The sequence below is a fragment of the Anarrhichthys ocellatus genome, unplaced genomic scaffold (assembly GCF_004355925.1).
Source record: "Anarrhichthys ocellatus isolate YVR2014 unplaced genomic scaffold, GSC_Weel_1.0 scaffold24, whole genome shotgun sequence".
Taxonomy (NCBI): domain Eukaryota; kingdom Metazoa; phylum Chordata; class Actinopteri; order Perciformes; family Anarhichadidae; genus Anarrhichthys; species Anarrhichthys ocellatus.
The window spans coordinates 8,371,187-8,392,793 of NW_022280054.1; the positions used below are offsets into that span (position 1 = coordinate 8,371,187).

Sequence of the window (21,607 nt, forward strand, 5' to 3'; positions counted from 1 at the left end):
ATATAAAAGAGGAAAAAAATATATATACATATAAGAGGAACAATATACATATTTGTGTTTGTGATATACATATAACAAACACAGTAATACAGTAATGCTGTAGTGAAATCACATGTCAAAAATAGTGTGAATCATTGTCAACGTTGGAACAAACTGTACATTTTCTTGGGCAAGATTTAGAGACTGTGCTTAATAGACAGGAGAAGTTTTGTAGTTTATCTGCTGGTCCATGTGTTTTGACAGAGCGCATTAATGGAAGCATAATGTGTTGAAAAAGGTAAGTATATTCCAAGCTGAGTATGTAATAATAGTACATCACTAAAAGGGTTAGAAATTCCATCCATCCATTTTCCACCGCTTATCCGGGGTCGGGTCGCGGTGGCAACAGGCCAAGCAGGCTGACCCAGACTTCCCTCTCACCGGCAACATGTTCCAGCTCATTCTGGGGGATCCCGAGGCGTTCCCAGGCCAGCTGGGAGATGTAATCCCTCCAGCGTGTTCTGGGTCTTCCCCGGGGTCTCTTCCCAGTTGGACGTGCCTGGAAAACCTCCAGTGGGAGGCGTCCAGGAGGCATCCTAATTAGATGCCCGAACCACCTCAGCTGACTCCTTTCGACGCGAAGGAGTAGCGGCTCAACTCCAAGCTCCCTCCTGATGACCGAGCTCCTTACCCTATCTCTAAGGCTGAGCCCGGCCACCCTACGGAGGAAACTCGTTCTACGTTCCTACCCTCACCTATGGTCACGAACTCTGGGTCGTGACCGAAAGGACAAGGTCGCGGCTACAAGCGGCCGAAATGAGTTTCCTCCGTAGGGTGGCCGGGCTCAGCCTTAGAGATAGGGTAAGGAGCTCGGTCATCAGGAGGGAGCTTGGAGTCGAGCCGCTACTCCTTCGCGTCGAAAGGAGTCAGCTGAGGTGGTTCGGGCATCTAATTAGGATGCCTCCTGGACGCCTCCCACTGGAGGTTTTCCAGGCACGTCCAACTGGGAAGAGACCCCGGGGTTAGAAATTCTGCAGAGATAATATCAAAATGTCCCGAATAAATACCCGGTAGGTCTCCAAGTCCTTTATGTCCTTCAAAACATTCCAATCTCATCTATATTGTGTAAGTAGCTTAAATATTAGCTTATGGGCCATCCAGCCTCTGATTTCTTTGATGAGAGACAAATTAATAAAAGTCAGACCTCCAGCAGGAGTTACTTTGCCTGTGGATTTATCCTTGGAAAATCACACCGAGCAAGAGAGGGATTCCTGCTTTTCTGCTATGTTGGTCCCAGAGTTAATCAAGACCACGCTCTACCCCAAAAGGCTGTCTCTCTCTCGACACCTTATTCTCCCCAATGCTGTGGTTGTTCACAAGTCGTACCTTAATGTGCTGATACTCCTTCTCTTCCTCTTGTAGTACCTCCAGCTGCTTCAGTACAGACTCCTGCTGGAACTCTCCACGTTCAACCTGCAAAGACATCAAGAAAAGTAAATACAAAGAGTCTGTGTAGTTCCCGAAACTCTTCCTCTCAGAGTAAAAAGGCATTTTGAGATGGAAGGATTTCACTTTCATCACTAATTCTTTTTTAATATCAGTCGACATGTTTCACCTACACTCAGGGCTGGCAGTGAGCATTAATAATGCATACCTGAGTGTCTTTTATTTATCTTAACAGAATGCAAATTTGTAAGGTAGCTAAGCTCATTTTCCTGGCACTAACATGAAGTGCCGACTGTATTAAGTATTTTTGAAAGAAAATGTAAAACCTTGCACTGCAAATAGCCCAGCCCCGGGGCAAGCAGCATGATAACCAAAACACTGGTACAGTTCCAAAGAGGAAACAGTTCTTTGTGTGTCTAGAAGGCATGTAGATACAGAAGTACACCCACTGTAGGATTACCCACAATGCATCCGCATTTGCATGGTTACAATGTATTGGGGTCTGTTCTGCTCATCGGACATGTGGCATCACATTGATAAATATAGACACTATGCCTTGACAACATCACATTTACAATCTTAATGCATTTCTGTTTTTCATTAGTCATATAAATGAACATAATCTACATAACAATTTATTCCACAGGAAATAGCAATGACAATAGTAATGTGCATTCATTATGTTAATGTTAGCTTAAGAAGGAATAATACATGCAGTATATATATATATATATATATATATATATATATATATATATATTACAGGAGCAAGAAGTGGAAAGTAGTATGTTGCGACACTCACACTCACCATCAGTTGTTTCATGGAGGTGTGTTCTTCGTTTTCCCGTGCTGCATTGTGGTCTTTGTGCACAATCTCCACCCGGATGTCATTTTTCGCCGACACGACTCCTTTCAGATCTGGCAGAAACAGATGACGCGCATATCTCAATAAGCTGGACAAACACCAATCTGTATTTGTTGACATTATAATTTCCCCTCAGTGCAGTTTGCAGTATTGCAGAATTTAGCAAAGATCCCTGGGTTTGGTTTGTGAGAGCTCCCCCGTTTCCCCGAAAACAATACACAGCATTATTAATCATTTGTTTCCTGCCAACACAATATTATCTCTTTCTGCATACATATGCAATCTCACACAGCCTTTACACGGCGGCTCATTCTGTTTGGGACAAAGCTGATGATACTGTCATATAACAGGGTCTTACTTTCTGTCTTAATTTTGCTTGCAAGTTCTCTCTGGTGAGCACAGATGGAGACGGGCAGTGAGGGCATAACCAGGTGCGCTTCCTCTGTAGTATACACACAATAGACATGCTGAAGGGACCAGTAGCACAAATTGGTTCTTCGATAGAGACAGCGGCGGACTGTCTCTAACCTGAGTCACTTTTGGTACATGGGTGGGTGTCAGTGAACATAGCGCAGGATGTAAATAGCCTCAAAAGCGAATGCAGCCAGACTGAGTTTGCATGAAATGAGCCCTTAAAACATTATGGCTTATCTTTGCAACATAAAAAGTGTCCATTCCAACAAGTGATTCAATCTTCTATCCAGCGTGACACTATGTTCCAGCTATTTACGTATGTTTGGTCAGAATTTCTTGAAGTAGCTGACAACCAAATTCTCGCAAGCAGATTAATGAAAACAATATCTACATTTGAATAGATGGACATTTTTTTTTTTCTAGTGTGCTGGTAGGGCGATCCAGAAATTTGGCATGCATGCTTCAGTGGATGTAACAGGGGAAGAGGATACGTACTTCTCTGGGAGCGGGTGCAACAGAATGCTCCAATGGTGCCCATGAGGACAATGAGGGCCACAAAAGCTCCCACAGCAATGCCAATGATCACCGCCACTGGGAGAGATTCTGCAGAGCAACAGAAAGAAATGTACTTATATGATAAGATAGGACAAACATCTGAAATGTACATTGATTTCTATACAGGGTACGTGATAGAGAGCGCACGGTCGTGATGTACAGTAGAGGCACACGCATGCACCAGTTCTGCTCGTCTCTGCCTCTTTTCTGTCTCTGCAACAAACAGGACCTAAGGGAAGATAGGCTGTATTGCATCCCTCTAAGTGACTTTGACATTATCCCTGAGGCACAAGGCTATATGAAATAAAAATACATGGACACAAGGCAACACATGAAAAAAGTTCTGCCGTGTAATTCAAATGAAAACGTATTACCAAACCTGTCATCAGTGCGGGTAAACATTTTCCTACTGTTGTCTCATTATCCCACTGTCTAATAAGTTTTAATTTACACTCATTTAGGCTAATAGAAGCCTTTCACCGAGGGCTTTTATTTTCATTGATTAGAATACAAGACTGTGTGCATTAGTTTAAGCATAATCATGTTTGTGTGTTTCCAGGAGGATGTTATAGTGCATTTGCGACTGGGAAGAGATTAAGCCTGCATCTATATGCTGCTCCATCATTAAAGGTTCTCATTAAAGCACACTTTAATGGTCTGAGTTGCCAGCCCACGTTTATGACCTTCTAGCATTTTGAACAAATGCAAAACAACCAAGTGCTCTTCCTACACCATTAAAGCCTGTTTAATGTCTTCATTGATCAATGTCACATTCACATAAGCAGCTTATAATTTATCATTTGTGATAAGTGAATAGAAAACACGGCCTCCCCTATGGTAGAGGGGAAAAGGTTAACAGATAGAAAGTATTCATTTCTTTGAGCAATAGAAAGAGAGACTCTCTCTTTAACCAAGAAAGAAGGAGGCATAGTGTATTTTATATTCAGTGCAGGGTATGCTTAGGGTCACCGGTTCAAATTACCAGGGAGTTGCACTCTATGTTAACCCAGAAAACTAATTTGTCAGGACTTTATCTATGTCAAGATCACATTTACTGTACATCAAACGTCTCAGAGTTTTGTATTATCATCTTGCTTGTTCTACGTTGGCGGAATGGTAATTTCAAAGAACTTTTATTCCGATAGAATTTCAAAAACAGTGTTTGTGTACATAGCTGCTGTATCAAAGTAAGAAAAATACCATATCATTTATCAAAATGTCGATGGATGATACAAAAAACAAAAAACGGTAAACATCTATTCAATATTTGTTGTTTTTTTGCGTTATTGTGCATCGACATTCATAATTGTTCATTGTGTAATCCTGCCTCATGCATACTTGAACACAAAAGTACATTCACACACAAACGGACCAACCTAATCCCATGCGCTAGATGTACAGTCGCAAGTATGCAGACACAGGGCAAGCTTGGGACTGTACAAAACATCAACGGTGGTTGATGTTTTGTGTGCATCAACCACCGTGATGCACGCAAAACATTACAGCTTTGTCACCATCTATCGCTTTCTAGAAAACCACAGTCACGTGATTTGAAGAAGATGAAGGTGGAACCTGCCGAACCTTGGCTCCCACCTTGTTCCTTAAGGCGTATGATCTCGGTGTCCGAGCCAAAGCTGTTCCACGCGGTGCAGTTGTAGATGGTCTGGAAGTCAGCCGGGACAATGTTACTCATGGTCAGTGTGGAGATCACTCCCTCCTCTGTGGTGACGGTCTCCACCGTGTAGCGGCCGGACGTTCCAGACTCCAACACGGTTTCCTTCCATGACCAGGCCTGAGAAAAGGCAGAGGGAACAGAGGTGGTACGTATTGTGTGAAGTTTTTGCGCATTAGTGGCGCTGTAGAGCAACGTTTTGATGCGCGTGTCCCTGTATTGTTTGTAACTCCTGTTCTACAAGTGCAAAAGCATGCAAACATGGCCAACTTTATCATTTATCATTTAGCTCTAAAGCACTGCTGTAGCTTGACCCTGATAACAACTACACATGTTATGGCAGCGACGGACCAAGTGGCCTGTAGTGGTGTTAAAGCTGACCAAGCCAACACATGTGTGTGCTTTATGCAACTACCCAGTGTACATGAATACTTCTTTCAGTGCATGCGTGGGCTCATTTGAAGGTGTTAATTGGATGGTGCTAACCTGCAATCATAAGATTTCACCAATATGTTGCTGGATGATTCCTGCACTATTTCAGGCAGCTTTATGTTGCTAACAGTACAGATCTCCATGGAAACACAAGATGACCACGAGTAGATGAACTTAGTGCTGTACAATAATAATAAAGGGATAATTATGTTTTACTCTGGTGTGAGTTGATACCGGTAAATGCGCGGGCATTAGCTCATTTTGTTCGGTGAAGAGTTCAGTGATTCAGAGGGAAGCATCAGAGGGAAATGAAACAGTGGGAATGCACTAAAGATATTACAGTGTGTGAATGGTATCACTGTGTTATGGTTAAAATGTTTTCGTTAACTGGCCACTTGCTGCTGTTCATTTGTGTTTGACAAGCTGCCAGCCCACTGAGATTCCTCCAGCATCTCACTGAGCTAATAGATAATTGCAAATAGTTTGCAGAGGAGGCAGATCTCTTCTCAATGCAGTGTTGGAATTACAGCACAGTGCTTTTTGGATTTGGCTATTGGGAGACTGCAAGCAACCATTTGTTGAGCAGTGCTTGCTGTGAACTAGAGGGGTATATAAAGATAGGGTAAGCGACACTGTGCAATATTTGGAATAGAGTAAATAATCTTGACGGCAAAAAGGACAAGCTGAAACATGTTTTTAAATAAAAGTAAGGATTACATATCAACAATAACACATTCTTTAATTAATTTGAATTCATTCAATATTCCTTATGAAGCAGAATTACTTGAAGAAAATGTATCTTATTGTAAACTGTGATGGCACATTGCATTACATTTTACAGAAATATTGAAAATATTGAAAATACATTTGGTGGGATTTGGGATTTGTCTGATTTCTTTGGAAAGCACAGTATCCTATCAAATAATATTAACACAACTTACTAAGTCTAACTGTTCAACTTTTTTTTTTTTCAAACCACTCTGCTATGTAATTCATATATTCAAATTTATTTCAAACCAATCAACATTGTTATCTCTCCGATAGACAGCAACTCAAACAGAATATCTAAAAGAAACACATGCAGGGCATAATAGGTATAAGGAAGTGATGGGTCTGAAACATGATGAACTAATGTGAAGTGGCGTTGACACTTGGGCACAGACTGCATTTGTTTTGGGTGACTATGGTGAGAATTACACTATTCTGATTTTTGTCTGGTAAATGAGGAAATTTATAATACTGGATAAAGAGCGAGACAAATAAATTGGTACTGCGGATAAACAACACATTCAACTTCAAGCTGGCAATAATGGAAAGGTGCCTTAATAGAGTTCTGACATACAGAGTTAGTGTCACAAATGTTCTCTTAGTTTAGGTGTTAATTGACTTCGATGAGCTGTGGTTAAGAAGACTGTAAAGCCCTCTGTGACAAATGTGTGATGTTTAGCCACATGAATGAAATTGACTTGACATAATATCAACTTTCACATTTGTTATTACTGTCGACAAAAAGCAAAAGAAAGAAGACTGTAAATACATAGTTAGGAATTAACATTTAGAACCAGCCTCTGCAGGCACCCTTCTCTAATAAACCTGATATTAATTATGTGGCTAGTTAATGTTGGACATCAATATCATAAAAGCACACATTGGATGACAAAGTATGGCAATTAACCACATTTATATACACACGCACACACACACACACACCTACACACACACACACACACACAAATTAATAACAAGCACAACGTGAGCTCAGAGAGTCGGCTGTTTATATAAGGTCCATAAATCTTAATTGGATCCTTGCTAACAGAGCATAAGTGTGCATCAAATGAAAAAATGGGGGTTCAAACTGTATTATAATGCCCACCTTGCACAAATGATGGAGCTAATGCTGTACAATTCTTCAACTTATCTCTACTCATGTGTGCTGCCCATGTGTAGTTAACAGATCAATACTGCAGTCAGGCATTATATCAACAGCTCAGTCAGGCATTGTATTTCGGACACAGATATGAAAGAACGGCCATTATTCTCGAATCTAATTGACATTGTTCATGTACCATATATCCATAAAATATCATGACTATATTTGCACACATGTCCTTGAAATAATGATGAGATCAGAAGAAAATAAATAGTCCAGTGTACTTACAATGCGGTCTGGAGGAGGTGTGCTTCGAATGAAACATTTGATTTGCCCCTTTTCTCCATGTAAAGCTTGTTGAGTCTGTGTACTGGATATAGTAGGGGGGCCTGAAAAACAGAACAATGATAAAAAAGTCAAAAGATGAGTTACAACTCACAGAAATTGAAACATGAATAATTAAATTCATTTTCAGTTTCAGTTCATACGACAGTTCTGCTCAATCGGGTTTTTGTGGCACATTATATCCTAATTGCTCTCCTGTTCCAAGCAGAAACACCTGAAGTGTTCGGTAATTTGGGGGAAAATTGTATTGCAGCGCGATATAAACATGCCTCATCCCTCAGTACAATCTACCCAAGGACACACCAGGCATGAACGAAGGGCATGAGTGGGGGCCCAGACCTCATTCTGGATCAAGAAATTGTTGATTTACGACTGGTTTGATTTCCCCCATGGAGATAAACGTCACAGGAGAGTGCTACAGCAGTTCTTTGGAGCGTAATCAGCACTACACAGATGGAAAGAGAAAAATGCCATTGTGGGGAGATAAGACACTTGTCGCAATGTATCACCTGATTAAATTTGCTTGCAGCGGATTTAACCCTTGAACCAATAGGTTGGCATAAAAAAAAACTAAAAATGAAGTTCCAGCTTTCTACGCAATCCAAAAAAGTGAAAAGATAACATCCATCAATACACTATATGAAAAAAAACAAAAAACGTTTTATTTCATATTATACTTTTACATACGGTAGTTCTTTCTTACTCACTGTTCACATTGTAACTGCAAATACAACTCGTAACCTCTAAACGGTGTTGGGTAAAATTCAGATTTCTTCCATTATAAGTTTGATTAAATGGAATGGCTGTATTGGAATTATAAATGATGTAAACAGGGTTAGTTCAGTCAGCATGAGCGGCAGGAATGGACTTTGAACCAGCATCTGTTAAACCTTGATCAAGCTACAAGATCTTGCCTGACAAGGGCAGCTCAGCTTAAACGACTGGTCTGCTTACCATCTGGTCTGGAGGCTGTTCAGACCAGGTGACAGCTCTAATATGAAGACAAGATGTCACACATGACCCAATTCTGTCTTTCAAGTGTATGTTTCCTTTGGTCCTGAAGAGCTGACTGTAAGTGAAATTACAGAAATGCAGTGGACAGAGGCAATGTATTACATTTACATTAGATTTATACTACAGTTCAAGAATACTGTCAAGGAATTGTGTATCCAAGCATATTATATTTTACATAGCATAATTGTACAGCAGTTTACCATGAGTGGTATGAAGACAGCTGATTTAAACTACAGTACATGAGAATATACTGTACACAAGTAGTATTTGTTTAACTTTTTTGTTCAATGCATTTTTCTGATCTTGATGCATATATATTTGCCTTATGATGTTTGCATGTTACTGTACATGTTATGATATCACCCTGTAGTTTTCCCTCTGGTAAACTGTACTTTGCACTGTTAGCACCGTTAGCTGCGAACCCGTCACTGTTGAGTGGCAAAACAAATGCTCTAAATCTTGAGATGCTCGCAAGTTAAAGTTATCTGTACTGTTGAAATGGAGTCTTGTGGCTGTAAAGAGAGCATCGATTAGTTTCAGGTTAAAATGTGGGTTTGAGGGGGTGGCAAGCAAGGCAGCTTCTTGATTAGTGAGCCAACTTCCCTCAAATTCCCGCTCTCTGCCGATACATAATTGCAGTTTATTACCTGTCTCTTATTAAAATGAATTAGCATTTTAATTAGACTCTGCCAGATGGCGTCTTGGTATGCTACTGGAGGGTGCTGGAAGGCTGCTACTGCTGCAGAATCAATGCTGTAGATGAATTAAAGAAAAAAATATTGAAAGCTGTTCACCTTCTTTCACCGCTTTGTCAACATGGAGTGACAGTATTTGGATACACGCATGTGCTGTGGTTCATGTAAGGACATTTTTGTGTGCATGTATTAAAGGGATAGTTCCGGTGTTTTGAAATGGGGTTGTATGAGGTACTTATCCATAGTGTGTAACATAAGGCTGATGACACCCACAATTTGGAGAAACGTGCAGGAGTAGTGACACTAGAGCAAAGCAATATACTGCTGTGGACAAGGGCAGCAACATAACATATTTTAACCACATAACAGAAAGGTCCAACTACCAAAACTGATATCCGTTTAAATAAATGCTATATTTAGAATATCTTCACCTCTTTGTATTGCTGTCAGACAGCTCTTTCTGACAGGGAACTGAACAGAAAGTGAAAGTTATCTATGTTCTCTTCAAAGCCACAGGTCTCCGTTGACAAAAATGGCACAGATAGATAGGTTTCATTTACAGTTCAATTCAGAAAAAAAATTCTAAATATAAACTTAACTTTTATGTGGCTGAAATGGGTTTTGCTGCTGCCCCCATTTACAGGAATACATTACTTTGCTCCCATGCTGGTACCCCTGTCTGCTTCTAAAAAACTGGGGGCGTGCCGACCGCTGTCTACTGTAGGAAATACACCGACTATGGATAAGTACCTCATACAACCCCACTTCAAAACACCCGAACTATCCCTTTAACTTGTGACTGGGAGATGCGGTTTGTATAGGCTTTGGCTGTCACCACACAGCAAGATCAATCGCTTACAGGCTGCTAAAGCTGTAGTAGTAGCTGGGAAGGATCTATTCTATGGATCAGAGCTGCAAATGAGGAATATAATTAGATAGCTTTATCTCACTGGCTCAGGCTGGGTTGAAAGTGTGTGTGTGTGTGTGTGTGTGTGTGTGAGTATGTTGTTTGCTACTCACACTATGTGATCAGAGCACAAACACATTGGTAGCGGGTAGGTGGGTGGCACTAGAACATCAATGTTAGCAGCTGGGGAGGTAATCAAAATGTTGGGCACAATGTCTCACTCAGTCATTTGAGGAGGTGTTAACTCTGGAGTGGACATTGCAATGTGGTTACACAATATCAGTGTGGGTGTCAAAAGGCCAGGGCTTACATTTACTCCCAAAACTGAAGCATCCACTTTGAATAAAAGCTTGACATTTCCTCGCTAACTCATGCTTTTTCCCTCGTTTGATTTTTCTGTTGGTGTTTTTTATTTATTAAAAAGAGCATAAAATAGCTACGAGGCAACTGAAAACAAACAAAATGTCTAGTTTGTTCACTGGTGGCCATTTTGTCCTCTGGGAGAAATCCATAGTGAGGAGATCTTGTCTATATGTTGAAGCTGCCAACCAGAGACAGCTCTTATTTTTTGATATTTTAACAATATCAAATTGAATATACCAACTTCAGTTGGAGTATATTCATTCTAGAGATGTTAATATGTAACTCAATACTTATAGCCACATGATTTCCATAAGTGTATTGCACCAGTGGTGATTTTGAATATTAAACTCTATACTTTGAGAGCATTTTATGTATTTTACACACTCCAGTTTCACTCTAAGATATACACATTGGTTAGTGAGGGTGAGCGTATTGTAATTAAATGGCTCGATATCTACATTGCTATATATATATACTGTATATATAAAAAAGGGCCATTTCAGACTACTTACTGACTTAATGCTTATATTAGGGCAATGGTCCTGCTATTTTAGTTCATCTATATACATTACCAGTAAGCGAGTCGGAGTGGTTGCAGAGTCACAATCACAAATAATTTCTCCTTCATCCCCAATTGATCAGCTGAGGTCATCACGTTTAGCTTCTGCAGAAATACACACTTTCCTACCACCAAATGCCAGCCTCACCACATCACCTTTTCTGCTTGCAGTGTGAGCCATACTGTCATTGCTTCACACTGTGAAATGCATATACAGTAATATTTCAAACTCAAACCATTCTATTCTCTCGCCACAATTAGTGCTTTATCCAAATAAAATAAAATTAAAGTTTTGAAGGGTGCAACTTTCTCAGTTGGTTGCACCAAAACATGACCACTAGAGGAAGAAAATAATAGATGCAAAGTTCTTACAGAACAAATATTGTTTCAAAGCTGTTTATGAATTGAAACAGCACTTTGCCACTGGCTCTGATAGCTCATACTAGTGTGATCTAGGCAGTCATTGGCAGTGAGCTGACAACTTGCCGTTGCCTGAAGAGAAAGGGATGTCGAGGAGCGATGTGTGCTGCCTTATACACTGTGGGGTTAGCACGTATTCGGTGGGCAAACACGTGCTCATGATTGTAGGAGAGTATTGCCCATAGAGTCCAGAAGAGGGTGGAGCCTCTATGACTTTGAACTTACTATGTTGAAATTTAGCTGGTCGGATCAAATGTGCTGCATTTTAAATACAGTTTTCTCCTTCACTTTCCACGGTGCCGTTGTCAGTTTCAAGAAGGCTGGAATGCTAATTAACGAGGCACATAAAGGCTCTCTAGAAAAAAGATCTATAACAACCCGGTGCTCTGCGGGATATTGAGGGATTCTCCGGCCCTCTCTCTCCCTTACTGTGGTAATGGGCTATCTCTCCCTAGGCTGCCAAAGTACTGTATATGTGTGATTTTATATATCCTGCTTTGTCCAACACAAAATGCAGATCTACTCACGCTTGTGGATATATTCATTCATTCGTTTTTGCATGAATATGGTCCTTAAGTGTACACAAGCTAAAGCCTTTGAACTGTGTCAGATAACTTCTCTCATTTCCAACCTCTGAAGGACTGTGGTAAAATCCATGCATGCTGTATAAATAATCACACGCATGGAGCCCTCTTTCATACATGATGTAGCCACTTGACGGCCACGTACAAAATGCTGAGGAGCTTTACCATTCGGAAAATATTTGACTGGAGTACGCAATATGTATCCATTAGTGACTCAAACACAAACTGCCTCCCCTGCTAGCTGTTTGATTATAATTAAATGACATTCTTCCCCAGGGAAAGCAGGAATCCTCATGCCTATGTGGTACGCCACAGTGGGAGCAAGTGACACACAACGGCAGAGAAGAGAGAGACAGAGGGAATGACAAATTATAAACACATGTAATTTAAATGATGGCATTAAGGAGTCGGGGGATAACTGCAGGGAAGACAAACATCAGAGAAACATTTAAATGTGCATCGTCAAGTCGTGAACGCTCTGAATATGCACAGCATTGCCCGATATTTGCTGTATCATGGTCGTCCTCCCCAAATGCTCACCCATCCGTGGTGTCAGTTACTCACTGCCAGAAACAATTGAGTTCTGCTGAGTGCCAGTGATGTAGGGCTTACAGGCTGATGAGAGGTATAAGGAGTGCTCACATTCATCTGCAGTTGAGGCAGTGGCACAGGACAATCAATGAACCTCAGGAGACAGCCCCCCCCCCCAACACGCCACCACTTCAACCGCAGTGTTTGCACTTTCACAAATTTTACAATCTGATTCGCCTCAAGGATCGGGTAAGAAATGACTCAAGATTCCTCATGTGGTTTGGAAAAAAAAGAGATGAATTTCAATTATTCAAAAGGGTAAAAAGGAAGGAGGCTCTTGAATGTCAAATACCAATTCAGGCAGCGAGGTACAAGACGCAAAAGAAATGAGGAGGGATATAAGCAAATGAAAAAAAAGACTGGAAGACATCCAGAGCTTGCTTGTATAAGGTCTGCAGACACTAAACATGCCATTTCAGCTTTTGTTGTGTGTTTCCCAGTGTGCTCGGAGTTGTGTTATGGTATAATCTTTATTAAAGCAATCCGTCTTCTTTCTCTTGTGGCGTCGTTTTGTAAAGCAACACATTCTCCATAGTTACATGAGCAGAACAGAGATGCATCAAAATAAACTGGTCCATTGGATGTTATGCATTCTGTTAACACATAAAGGCTGCAGAAAGGATGCCAGTATAGGTTCAACAGAATGGGAGACAATAGAATTAATCATGATTCTTTCTTTTTCTTACGCCTCTTCTGCCTTGATTTCAACTGAATTCCTGGCTGAGGAGGAGGGGGCTCATTGCAGTTCATAGAGAGTCACGGTTCTGATCTTGTGCTGGAGGGAATACTGGTATCCCATTCCCTCTGATATGCAAAGCTAACGTCGGGGTTTTGAAAAGAAAATCTTTGCACACACTGTTTGCTACTTGATGTATCTTCATCCCCGAATCAGCACCACTGTTGCTTACAGGCAAACTCTTTTGTATGCTTTCTAAATGTACAGTGATACACTGTCAGCATCAACTCAACATAATTTATCCAGCTTCTTAAAACCCTCTCTGTTTTTACTTTGTGGCCCAGCTTTCTTTCAGATGGACACCGGGAAAATAAGACACATGTAAATCCCACAACTAAGAACCTCTGCCACATTGTAGCATGCTCCCTGAATATCAAGCGCTTACAATGAAGTCATTTGTTTGAGAGTTGCCAGGTCCCCCGCTAAGGCTGGAATTCATTAGTCAGTCAGTGCCTCAGAAAAGGCAGCTTCCCTGTGCCTCATGCAGAATATAATTAGCATTTAAGTACATTTCACCTGTTTATGAAATGTGTGACCGTATCTTGAAAAGACTAAGTCTATATTTATTGCTTTTTCTGCTTAGAGGCTTCACCATGATGACAGGTGATGAAATGGCTTTGTTTGTCAGGAAAATGAATTTGCATGTGCCACAACCTTGTGCTTTGTGTGTGTGTGTGTCTGTGTGATGGCTTGTGTTTTGTCACTAGGTTTGCCTGGTAAAATGAACCGTGTCTCCAAGAAACTGCTAAACTATAAAAAAATAGGAACAAATAAATAAATACAGGCAAAAAATAAAGCCACATATTCTGTTGGAGGTTTATAGATGGAAGGCTTTTGTAAACCACAGAGGAGGCAGAAGACTGACTCCTGTGACAAATTGCTTTCTTTTTGTCGCCGTTGACCCCAGACCTCGAGATTCACGCTTGCGTGGGTATGCATTTGACAACTTTGTGGGTGTGCATCTGAGCCTGTCTGTGTGAAAGACATATCAATAATACAGCTTACCATTGACAGTGAGAGAAACCTCCTTCTCCCCTGCTCCAACACGCGGGACCACAGCACGGCAAACGTATTTCCCAGCATCCTCCTGTCTCACAGATTTCAGTGTGAGGAGGTTTTCATTGCTAAGAACCTGTGGCAGAACAAGTCAAAGTTGATCGAATGCAGTGAGAGCAAAGGCACCTTTGCATTTGAGATAGCAACAAGGCAATGTTATGGGGAGAAAGAAAGGCACCATTTAATACCTTAAAGGCCACCTCTCCTCAATTATTAAAATCCAATTTAGGGTCTGAGCTCAGTGGAGTAAAGGGGTTGGCTTTGGTCTTTGATGTTGACAAAAGTAAAGGTGGAATGAGTCTACATTTTTGTGGATCAGATCAACCAATCTTGTGTGAGAACGGGCCACCAAGTGGCCAGGACTGTAATGGCCTCAAGTTCTTAGGTTTAATGGGCATTTCAAAACACATGTCTGTATGACATGAGTATATACCTACTTCATATAAGCCATGGAGGAGCTAGAATCACAAAATGTCTCAAACAGGCTTTATCAGAGAAAAGCAGCTTTAAAACTATTGAATGTCACAGTATGTGACTGGATGTAAAACATACTTGGTAGCAGTGCCAATCAATAAACTCACCACTCCAGATCCCCTCTTCATCCACACTATGGTAAGAGAGGGATTTCCAGTCCAGGCACAGTTGAAAACAGCGTCAGATCCAAGGTCCACCTGCAAGGACTGAGGCTCTGCCGCCATGCGAGGACCATCTGTTGAAATAAACATCATTGACTTTCTACAATACATCCATATCCATATGATCCACATCAGCTGTGATGGTGCCAGCTCTTGGAGTTTAGTGTCAAAGCACACTAGACAAAATCCATAACCAGGCATTATCACGTTGCTGGCATTATTGAAAGGTATGCAGTATCACTTGAGGAGCCACTCACAGTAGACGTCAACATTGCGGCTGATGTTGGTGCTGCCAAGCGGGTTGGTGACCTCGCAGGAAACGGGTTCTGTAAAGAAGGAGTGGTCCACAATGACCTCATATGTGTCTCCGGAGACCTCCTTGATTATGCTTCCTCCCTTGGCCCACCTGGTGAGAGGATTAGAAGGCAGAGCAAGGAGACACGGTAAGAAACGGGGGGAAGAAATGAAGGAAAGGGGGAAAAAGGCATTAAGACTATTATGTCAATAGTACTCTTTTGTGTGAATAAATCATCATTCTAGGGAAGGTTTTCTGTGCTGGCTTCAGCATATTTTTGTGGCAGCCCTCCATGCTGTGACAAGCTCCCTGGTGACTCGGAGCAGACAGCACGTTCCCCATTACGCCAGGCAGAGAGAGCAGCACAGAGTGCCAGCTAAGAAAAACAAATCACAGAATGACAAATGGGTAGCGCCCCCACCTATGAAGACGTTGGTTGACACGGACTGTATTACACACAACAGCTGATGTTAATAAATTGACTCGGGATCACATAAAGAACATCTGCTTGTGTTTGTGAGTGATAGCTTCTGTGACGGGGACACAGACACTCTGTACGTGTTTAGGTGAGACTTTTATGATGTCACGGGCAGCGGTGTTTCGCTCTGCGTGGTGTGGATGGCTCTCTGCTGCTACAACAGACAAGGCCCATTTATAAAAGTGAAGCGAAGGCATCTGCGGATCTCTTTGGGAAATTTAGACACTGCTGTGGAAGATACAATACATCACGCATCTAAACGCTGCCAGCCTCCACAATAGAGATGTGGCTGCATGCTGATGTGGCAAATGAAAACAATGACAATGGAACCGGTGCCTTTCTCCATTTTATATTCCTGCCAGTACTGGGAGCAGTTTTCACGGGGTAGGGAACTCATTTGTTTCCCATGACTAAGCTGGCCCCATGCTTGACTGAAATACTATCATTTAAATGAGAACAGATTACCTCATTCAATCAGTAAGCGAAGTGAAGCAGAATTCTAATTGGCCTTCATGGGATCGTTTTGCGCTTTTTCCCCCCCAGCTGTAGATCTTTCCAGGGTTGTGTTCTTGTGTAACTACAGCTGAGAGCTCTGCAACACCTGTGTTTCCAAAAATGTTGAAAAAGCCCGCCGGGTGTTTTTGGCCTGTCTGGCCCTTTACATAACTGGTAGTACACTCGTATAGTGTCTGTTTGTCAGCGAGCATGAACAGATGCCTCGGAAATGCCATGGATAGCCTCGGAAAAGAGTAGTGTATACACTTTTAAAATCGGCAAAGTCTTATCATCATATCCACAATATATTGTACTGGCACAGGAAATGTGAGAAACATATTAAAAGGTTAAAGTACCGTGGAAAGGATTATGTTAATGATGATGATGTTGATGTTCATAGCAGTGTGTCTCTGAATATAAATATCATGGCGAATGTTCTGCGACGATGATGATAAAGATGATGACGATGGTATTAATTATACTGGTGACGGTTGTGCTAATCATGCTGAGGACAGCAACGTCGATTATTAGGATGACAACTATGATAACGATGATGAGGAAGAGAGATGAGAAGGGTGATGTTGATGACGGCGATGACGACAACAACGAAGATGACAATGATGATCATGATGCAAATTAAACTGGCGATGAGTTTCACAGAGTTCAGTCTCGCTCTTGGAATCAGCAAGAAAACAATCTGTCCTTGAGGTCCTATTAGTGGCCGTTCTAGAGTTCTGGTCATATAACATGGTCTTCATCATCGAATTGAGTTATCCCAATTTTTTACGTTGCAATTTCTATTGCATTCAAAGCACTTTGAGGACTTTCTGTTCATGTCGGCTTAAAGGTTGAGTTCCATAGTTCCTTCTTGCTCTTGAAAACAGTAGCTGACTAAACAATCTCACCTCAGGGTCCCTTTCGTGGCTGCTCTGAAGCTTTCAATCGCATCACAAATAGTATGTTCAGGAAAAGTGTTTGAACATCTGCATTTCTACAAAAACCTGGCAAAATTCACCTGGAGATGAAGATCATGTGATATGATCAAAAGCTCCGGTACAGCTTTGAGAGGGAGCTTTAGGAGAACACGCCCTGCCATACATCAGCAATGGTTGTGATATTATGACAATTATGATGATGACAACAATGATGCATTTGTATCAGTATGACACTGTTTCCAACTACACTTCACCAGCTCATACTGTAGGAGTTGTAACTGGGTGAGGACAGATGTTTGGGCAGCCGGCTGCTTCCGAGATGAGCCTGTGGCTGCCAGGTTCGGGAGCCCTTGATGGCGTTAGAAGGAGCAGAGACAGAATGCTGTCGTCTGCAGGGAGCTTGGGAGCTCTGTTGGTGTGCTGGGCCTTGTCCAAGACTCATGTCTAAACATAGCAGGCCCAGGGTAACACAAACACCTGCATTCCCTTTGGGAGGATAGAAGGGCCAGCGCAAGCTTACTCAATAGCTGAATCACTTTATACTGCTGTATCCTATTCAGGGATTTGATTCAGACAAACGGTGTGAACCCTGTACACTCTGTGTCTCTCTGTGTGTGTGTCTATGTGTGCAAACACAGGAGTGTACAAGGTGTATGTTTTCACATGCGCATGGGTTCGTAAGCTAACACCGTTATACAGATAAACAGGTCTGCCGTTAATGGAAGCAGAGGATGAAGGAGACTCGGAAGAGGGGGAGACTCTTGTATTTGCTGAATGTGATTAAGGCAATAAAACAGTAACAATTAAATTAGGCAGGTATCTGGACCATCAGCATCAAGAGCCACAGTAAATCAGGCCCTACAGTTATTATCAGCATGGTTACAGCACAGCACAGTGCCGTTCCATTCTCCCATACATGCATATTGAAAGTGATGAGTATTGAATTCTCAGCAGAGTATAAAATAAATATGCAGGTTTAGTTATAACGTGCTGTCATTTTGACATTGACATAAATTACAGAGTTTATGTTTTGCAAAGGAACTGAAGTAAGTGCATGTGGGAAAAAAAGGGAATAACCATAAAAGGTGTTTTGCTTTAACTTATTATTATGAAGTAAATGATGATTGCTGGGTGTAATAGATATGGAATAATGACAATATCTGTGTTAAAATTGGTTCCCAATAAGCCTCGCTCTCACTATAAAAGTCAGTCTGCCACTGGATACGATCTACCAGTAAAATTAACAAAAAGGAAAGCGAAGAGGAAAGCACTTTTATCTTCTCCGGTAGCTATCGCCAGGTACCAAAGAGTATCTAAGTACTTTTCAGTTACTATCCCCAGTAGCGGAAATGGCTGAACAATCAAATTAACTGTGGAAAATAAAATGCAGTGTGTCCGGTGCAGTGTTGACAACTTTTTTTCCAATGAAAGTAGCTTACACTAGGTCAATTAGTTGCTAAAGGTCGCCAGATTACATCATACACCAATTTGCATATTGGTGACATCATCACACATTCATTTGACGAAAGCTTAGTGGTTGCATCCGTTGCAGTGGACTGACTGCCTTCACATGGCGCAATGAGGGGAGGGACAGGCAGTAGAGACATGGACTGTAAATACTCTGAGCAGCATTGGGAATGAATTACAATATGATATATCTAGCAGCCACAACAGCATGTGGCGATTTGGTTGTCTTTGTGACAGCCAATAATAATGGAGCGAATAATAGTCTTGTCCAAAAACAAGACAGTGGCATGTATCAATTAGCTACCTCCAAGGCTTGCAAAGAGGGAAGGTATAGTGATTGTTATGTCAGTCAGAAGCAAACTAACAACCCAGTAGTTAAAACACTGAGAATATTTGTGTGGTTAGGATTGGAATGTTGCAAAGGATGGGGTTTTGTTGTCGCTCTGTGCATGGATGTGTGTGCAGACGAGGGACCTGATTTGCTTTGTTTGGTATTCTTTCTCTTCTCTCTGGTGGATTCTTGTTTGGATCTAAGGAAACCCTCTGTGTCTTCATCAGAGGGTGGTTGAGTGATTGTGATGTATGCCAGTTAGCCCTCCTACCATTATAAACAGTAATGAAGATGTTCCGACCCACTCGTCCTTCCCTCTCAGAGAGTGTTGATTCCCTGAGTGCCCACTGAAACGCATGCCCATTACTCTTACTTCTTTTACACTTTCAGCACCACTTTCATCTTCTCTTCCAACGACCGCCTCCACACCAGGCCCTCTCCGATCCCCTGACTTCCTCCCTCTTTCCTCACCCCTTGAGCTGTTTTCTGGCAAAGGTTCAGGTGACTGTGGAAATATATCTTATTTCCATGTTCACGTTTAAAGTCAGATTTATCGAGCCAGTGTGGCAATCACAAGGGGTTGCAGGTAGCAGAAAGCACCGTGCCTTTGACTAGTGCCCCCACTATCTTGGGTCTGTGTCTCAAGTGTCCATTGAATTGGAGGATGGCAAAGTGGCGCAGTGCACATTGGGAATGGATGACTCTCTTGGGGATGGAAAAGAGGCCATCCGTCTAAGAACTACTCTGTCCTTGTGCTGTATCTGATCTGGGGTAGACAGAGTGTATTAGCACTGAAAAATGGCCCCACACTGCTTGACCAGCTCCCTGCTCTCCTCTGTGTTATTGCTCTGTAGAGGGGGAATTTGTAGGGGCATTATGAGGTCCAAAAATCCCCTGTCTACCATGCCCTGAACTCCAATGGTGCGCGGGAGTCCTGAAGCACTTGTGTAAATTGCAGATAAATCTAAATGGGAGACCATGGAACTGGGGAACTGGTGGAGAATATAACCTTGAAGTATCAAAAGTCATTAGTCCGTGTGATGGTATTTAATCCTACGGTGGATTGTGTCAATGACAGAGAACCAGACAGAAGAGAGAAAGCAAAAGAAAGAAATTAGAGAGTGGGAAAGTAGCAGTTTTACTCTCCTTTAGCTTCAACCTCCACTCATTTTTCACTCTGTAGTTTGCCAAAAGAAAAAGTCATCTCAACTGCCATTGCATCTTAGCTTTTGATACCCCGGGGAGATGTCTGCTTCCAGCATTGATCCAGTCTCCTAACAATAGAGGTGAAATCCCTTTGCTGGTGGAATAGACGTCCTGTCTATGCTGTGCACCTACACAATCAAATACAAACCTTGTTTTCCCACAACATCACTGCCCTCCCTCCCCCTTTTCTTTTTCAAAAGGGCAGAATCCATCAAAAAGGCAACATCTCTGTTTTGCCACCTGTGAGTGTGTTGTACATCCATTTCATTTCCCAGTACCATTACAAGATTCAGAGCCGGCCAATTCTCTTTGCTATCGATTTCATTCCTTTTATTTTATTTTTTGCCAGGTTTTTAAAACCTCCCACACAGAAAATCATCTCTTGACAAATCACTCGAGTATTACACTTCTAGATGGTCACGCAAGTAAGAAAACGTTGCTGTCCATTTAGTTGTTTAATCACAATTACAGATGAAACTAAATTGATTCTAACAACTGAGAATGTGCCTTTGAATGCTTATCAAAACATTTTCATTAACAGAGGAAATGGGTGAGAGGAAAATACTTTACATACTTGATCTTGATGAGGAACAGGACATTATGGTAAGCAAAACTTCTGAGTCAGATGTTGGTAAGCATTTCATAAGGAAGGCTGTTTTGCGTTGCCGTTCTCTTCTCTCGTTTTGATGTTTCCTCTACAACTGTATTTTCCGTGGGGCGGTGGTTCGGGTTATAATGGAACCAGTAAATGTGACTGCTTTGTGTGTTTGAATTAACCATTATTTCTACAATTGTTTCCAGTCATTTGAATACTAGTCACGTTTATCAGGACTTGTGTACATACTGGATGATTCTGTAGTGAACAATTCATGTACAATTAGAAAGGTGCACTCAGTAGAGTGCAGATCTCCCCCAGGTGTGTCTGCAACGACCACTGCTGTATGTGTGATTGAATGAATACAACCCACAATTGGCTAACCCCCCCGTCGAGTCTATCAAGTGAATCAGACTTGTTTTTCACTTGCAATTTTCACATAACAAATAAAATATGTTGTCATGGTAATCTATGCAGGTGTCTGCACCAGCTCTGTGCAGACTCCTTTTTACTTTTGCCCAGCAGCTGGGAAGCAAGACCCGGCAGCTTCTTGGATATAGAGAAATATTTTTGTGGTAATGTACAAAACCCCATATATATATACTGTATATCTATATATCTATATATATATATATATATATATATATATATATATATATATATATAT

The 21,607-nt window shown here is 41.5% G+C and overlaps 1 protein-coding gene across 11 annotated transcripts in view; it reads right to left on the bottom strand.

Moving 5' to 3' along the window:
- kirrel3b (kirre like nephrin family adhesion molecule 3b) overlaps positions 1-21,607 on the bottom strand; it is a 157,217-nt gene that overhangs the window by 5,216 nt on the left and 130,394 nt on the right. For 3 of the 11 annotated variants that reach the window (XM_031860791.1, XM_031860786.1, XM_031860784.1), the window contains 9 exons: positions 15,396-15,544; positions 15,085-15,212; positions 14,453-14,579; positions 7,522-7,622; positions 4,841-5,051; positions 3,200-3,307; positions 2,649-2,732; positions 2,228-2,343; positions 1,366-1,452 (listed from right to left, as the gene is read on the bottom strand). In XM_031860791.1, the coding sequence (XP_031716651.1) occupies positions 1,366-1,452; positions 2,228-2,343; positions 2,649-2,732; positions 3,200-3,307; positions 4,841-5,051; positions 7,522-7,622; positions 14,453-14,579; positions 15,085-15,212; positions 15,396-15,544 (1,111 nt within the window). The remainder of the gene's footprint in view (positions 1-1,365; positions 1,453-2,227; positions 2,344-2,648; positions 2,733-3,199; positions 3,308-4,840; positions 5,052-7,521; positions 7,623-14,452; positions 14,580-15,084; positions 15,213-15,395; positions 15,545-21,607) is intronic. The other 8 variants (XM_031860788.1, XM_031860787.1, XM_031860795.1 and 5 more) reach the window with 6 other exon arrangements.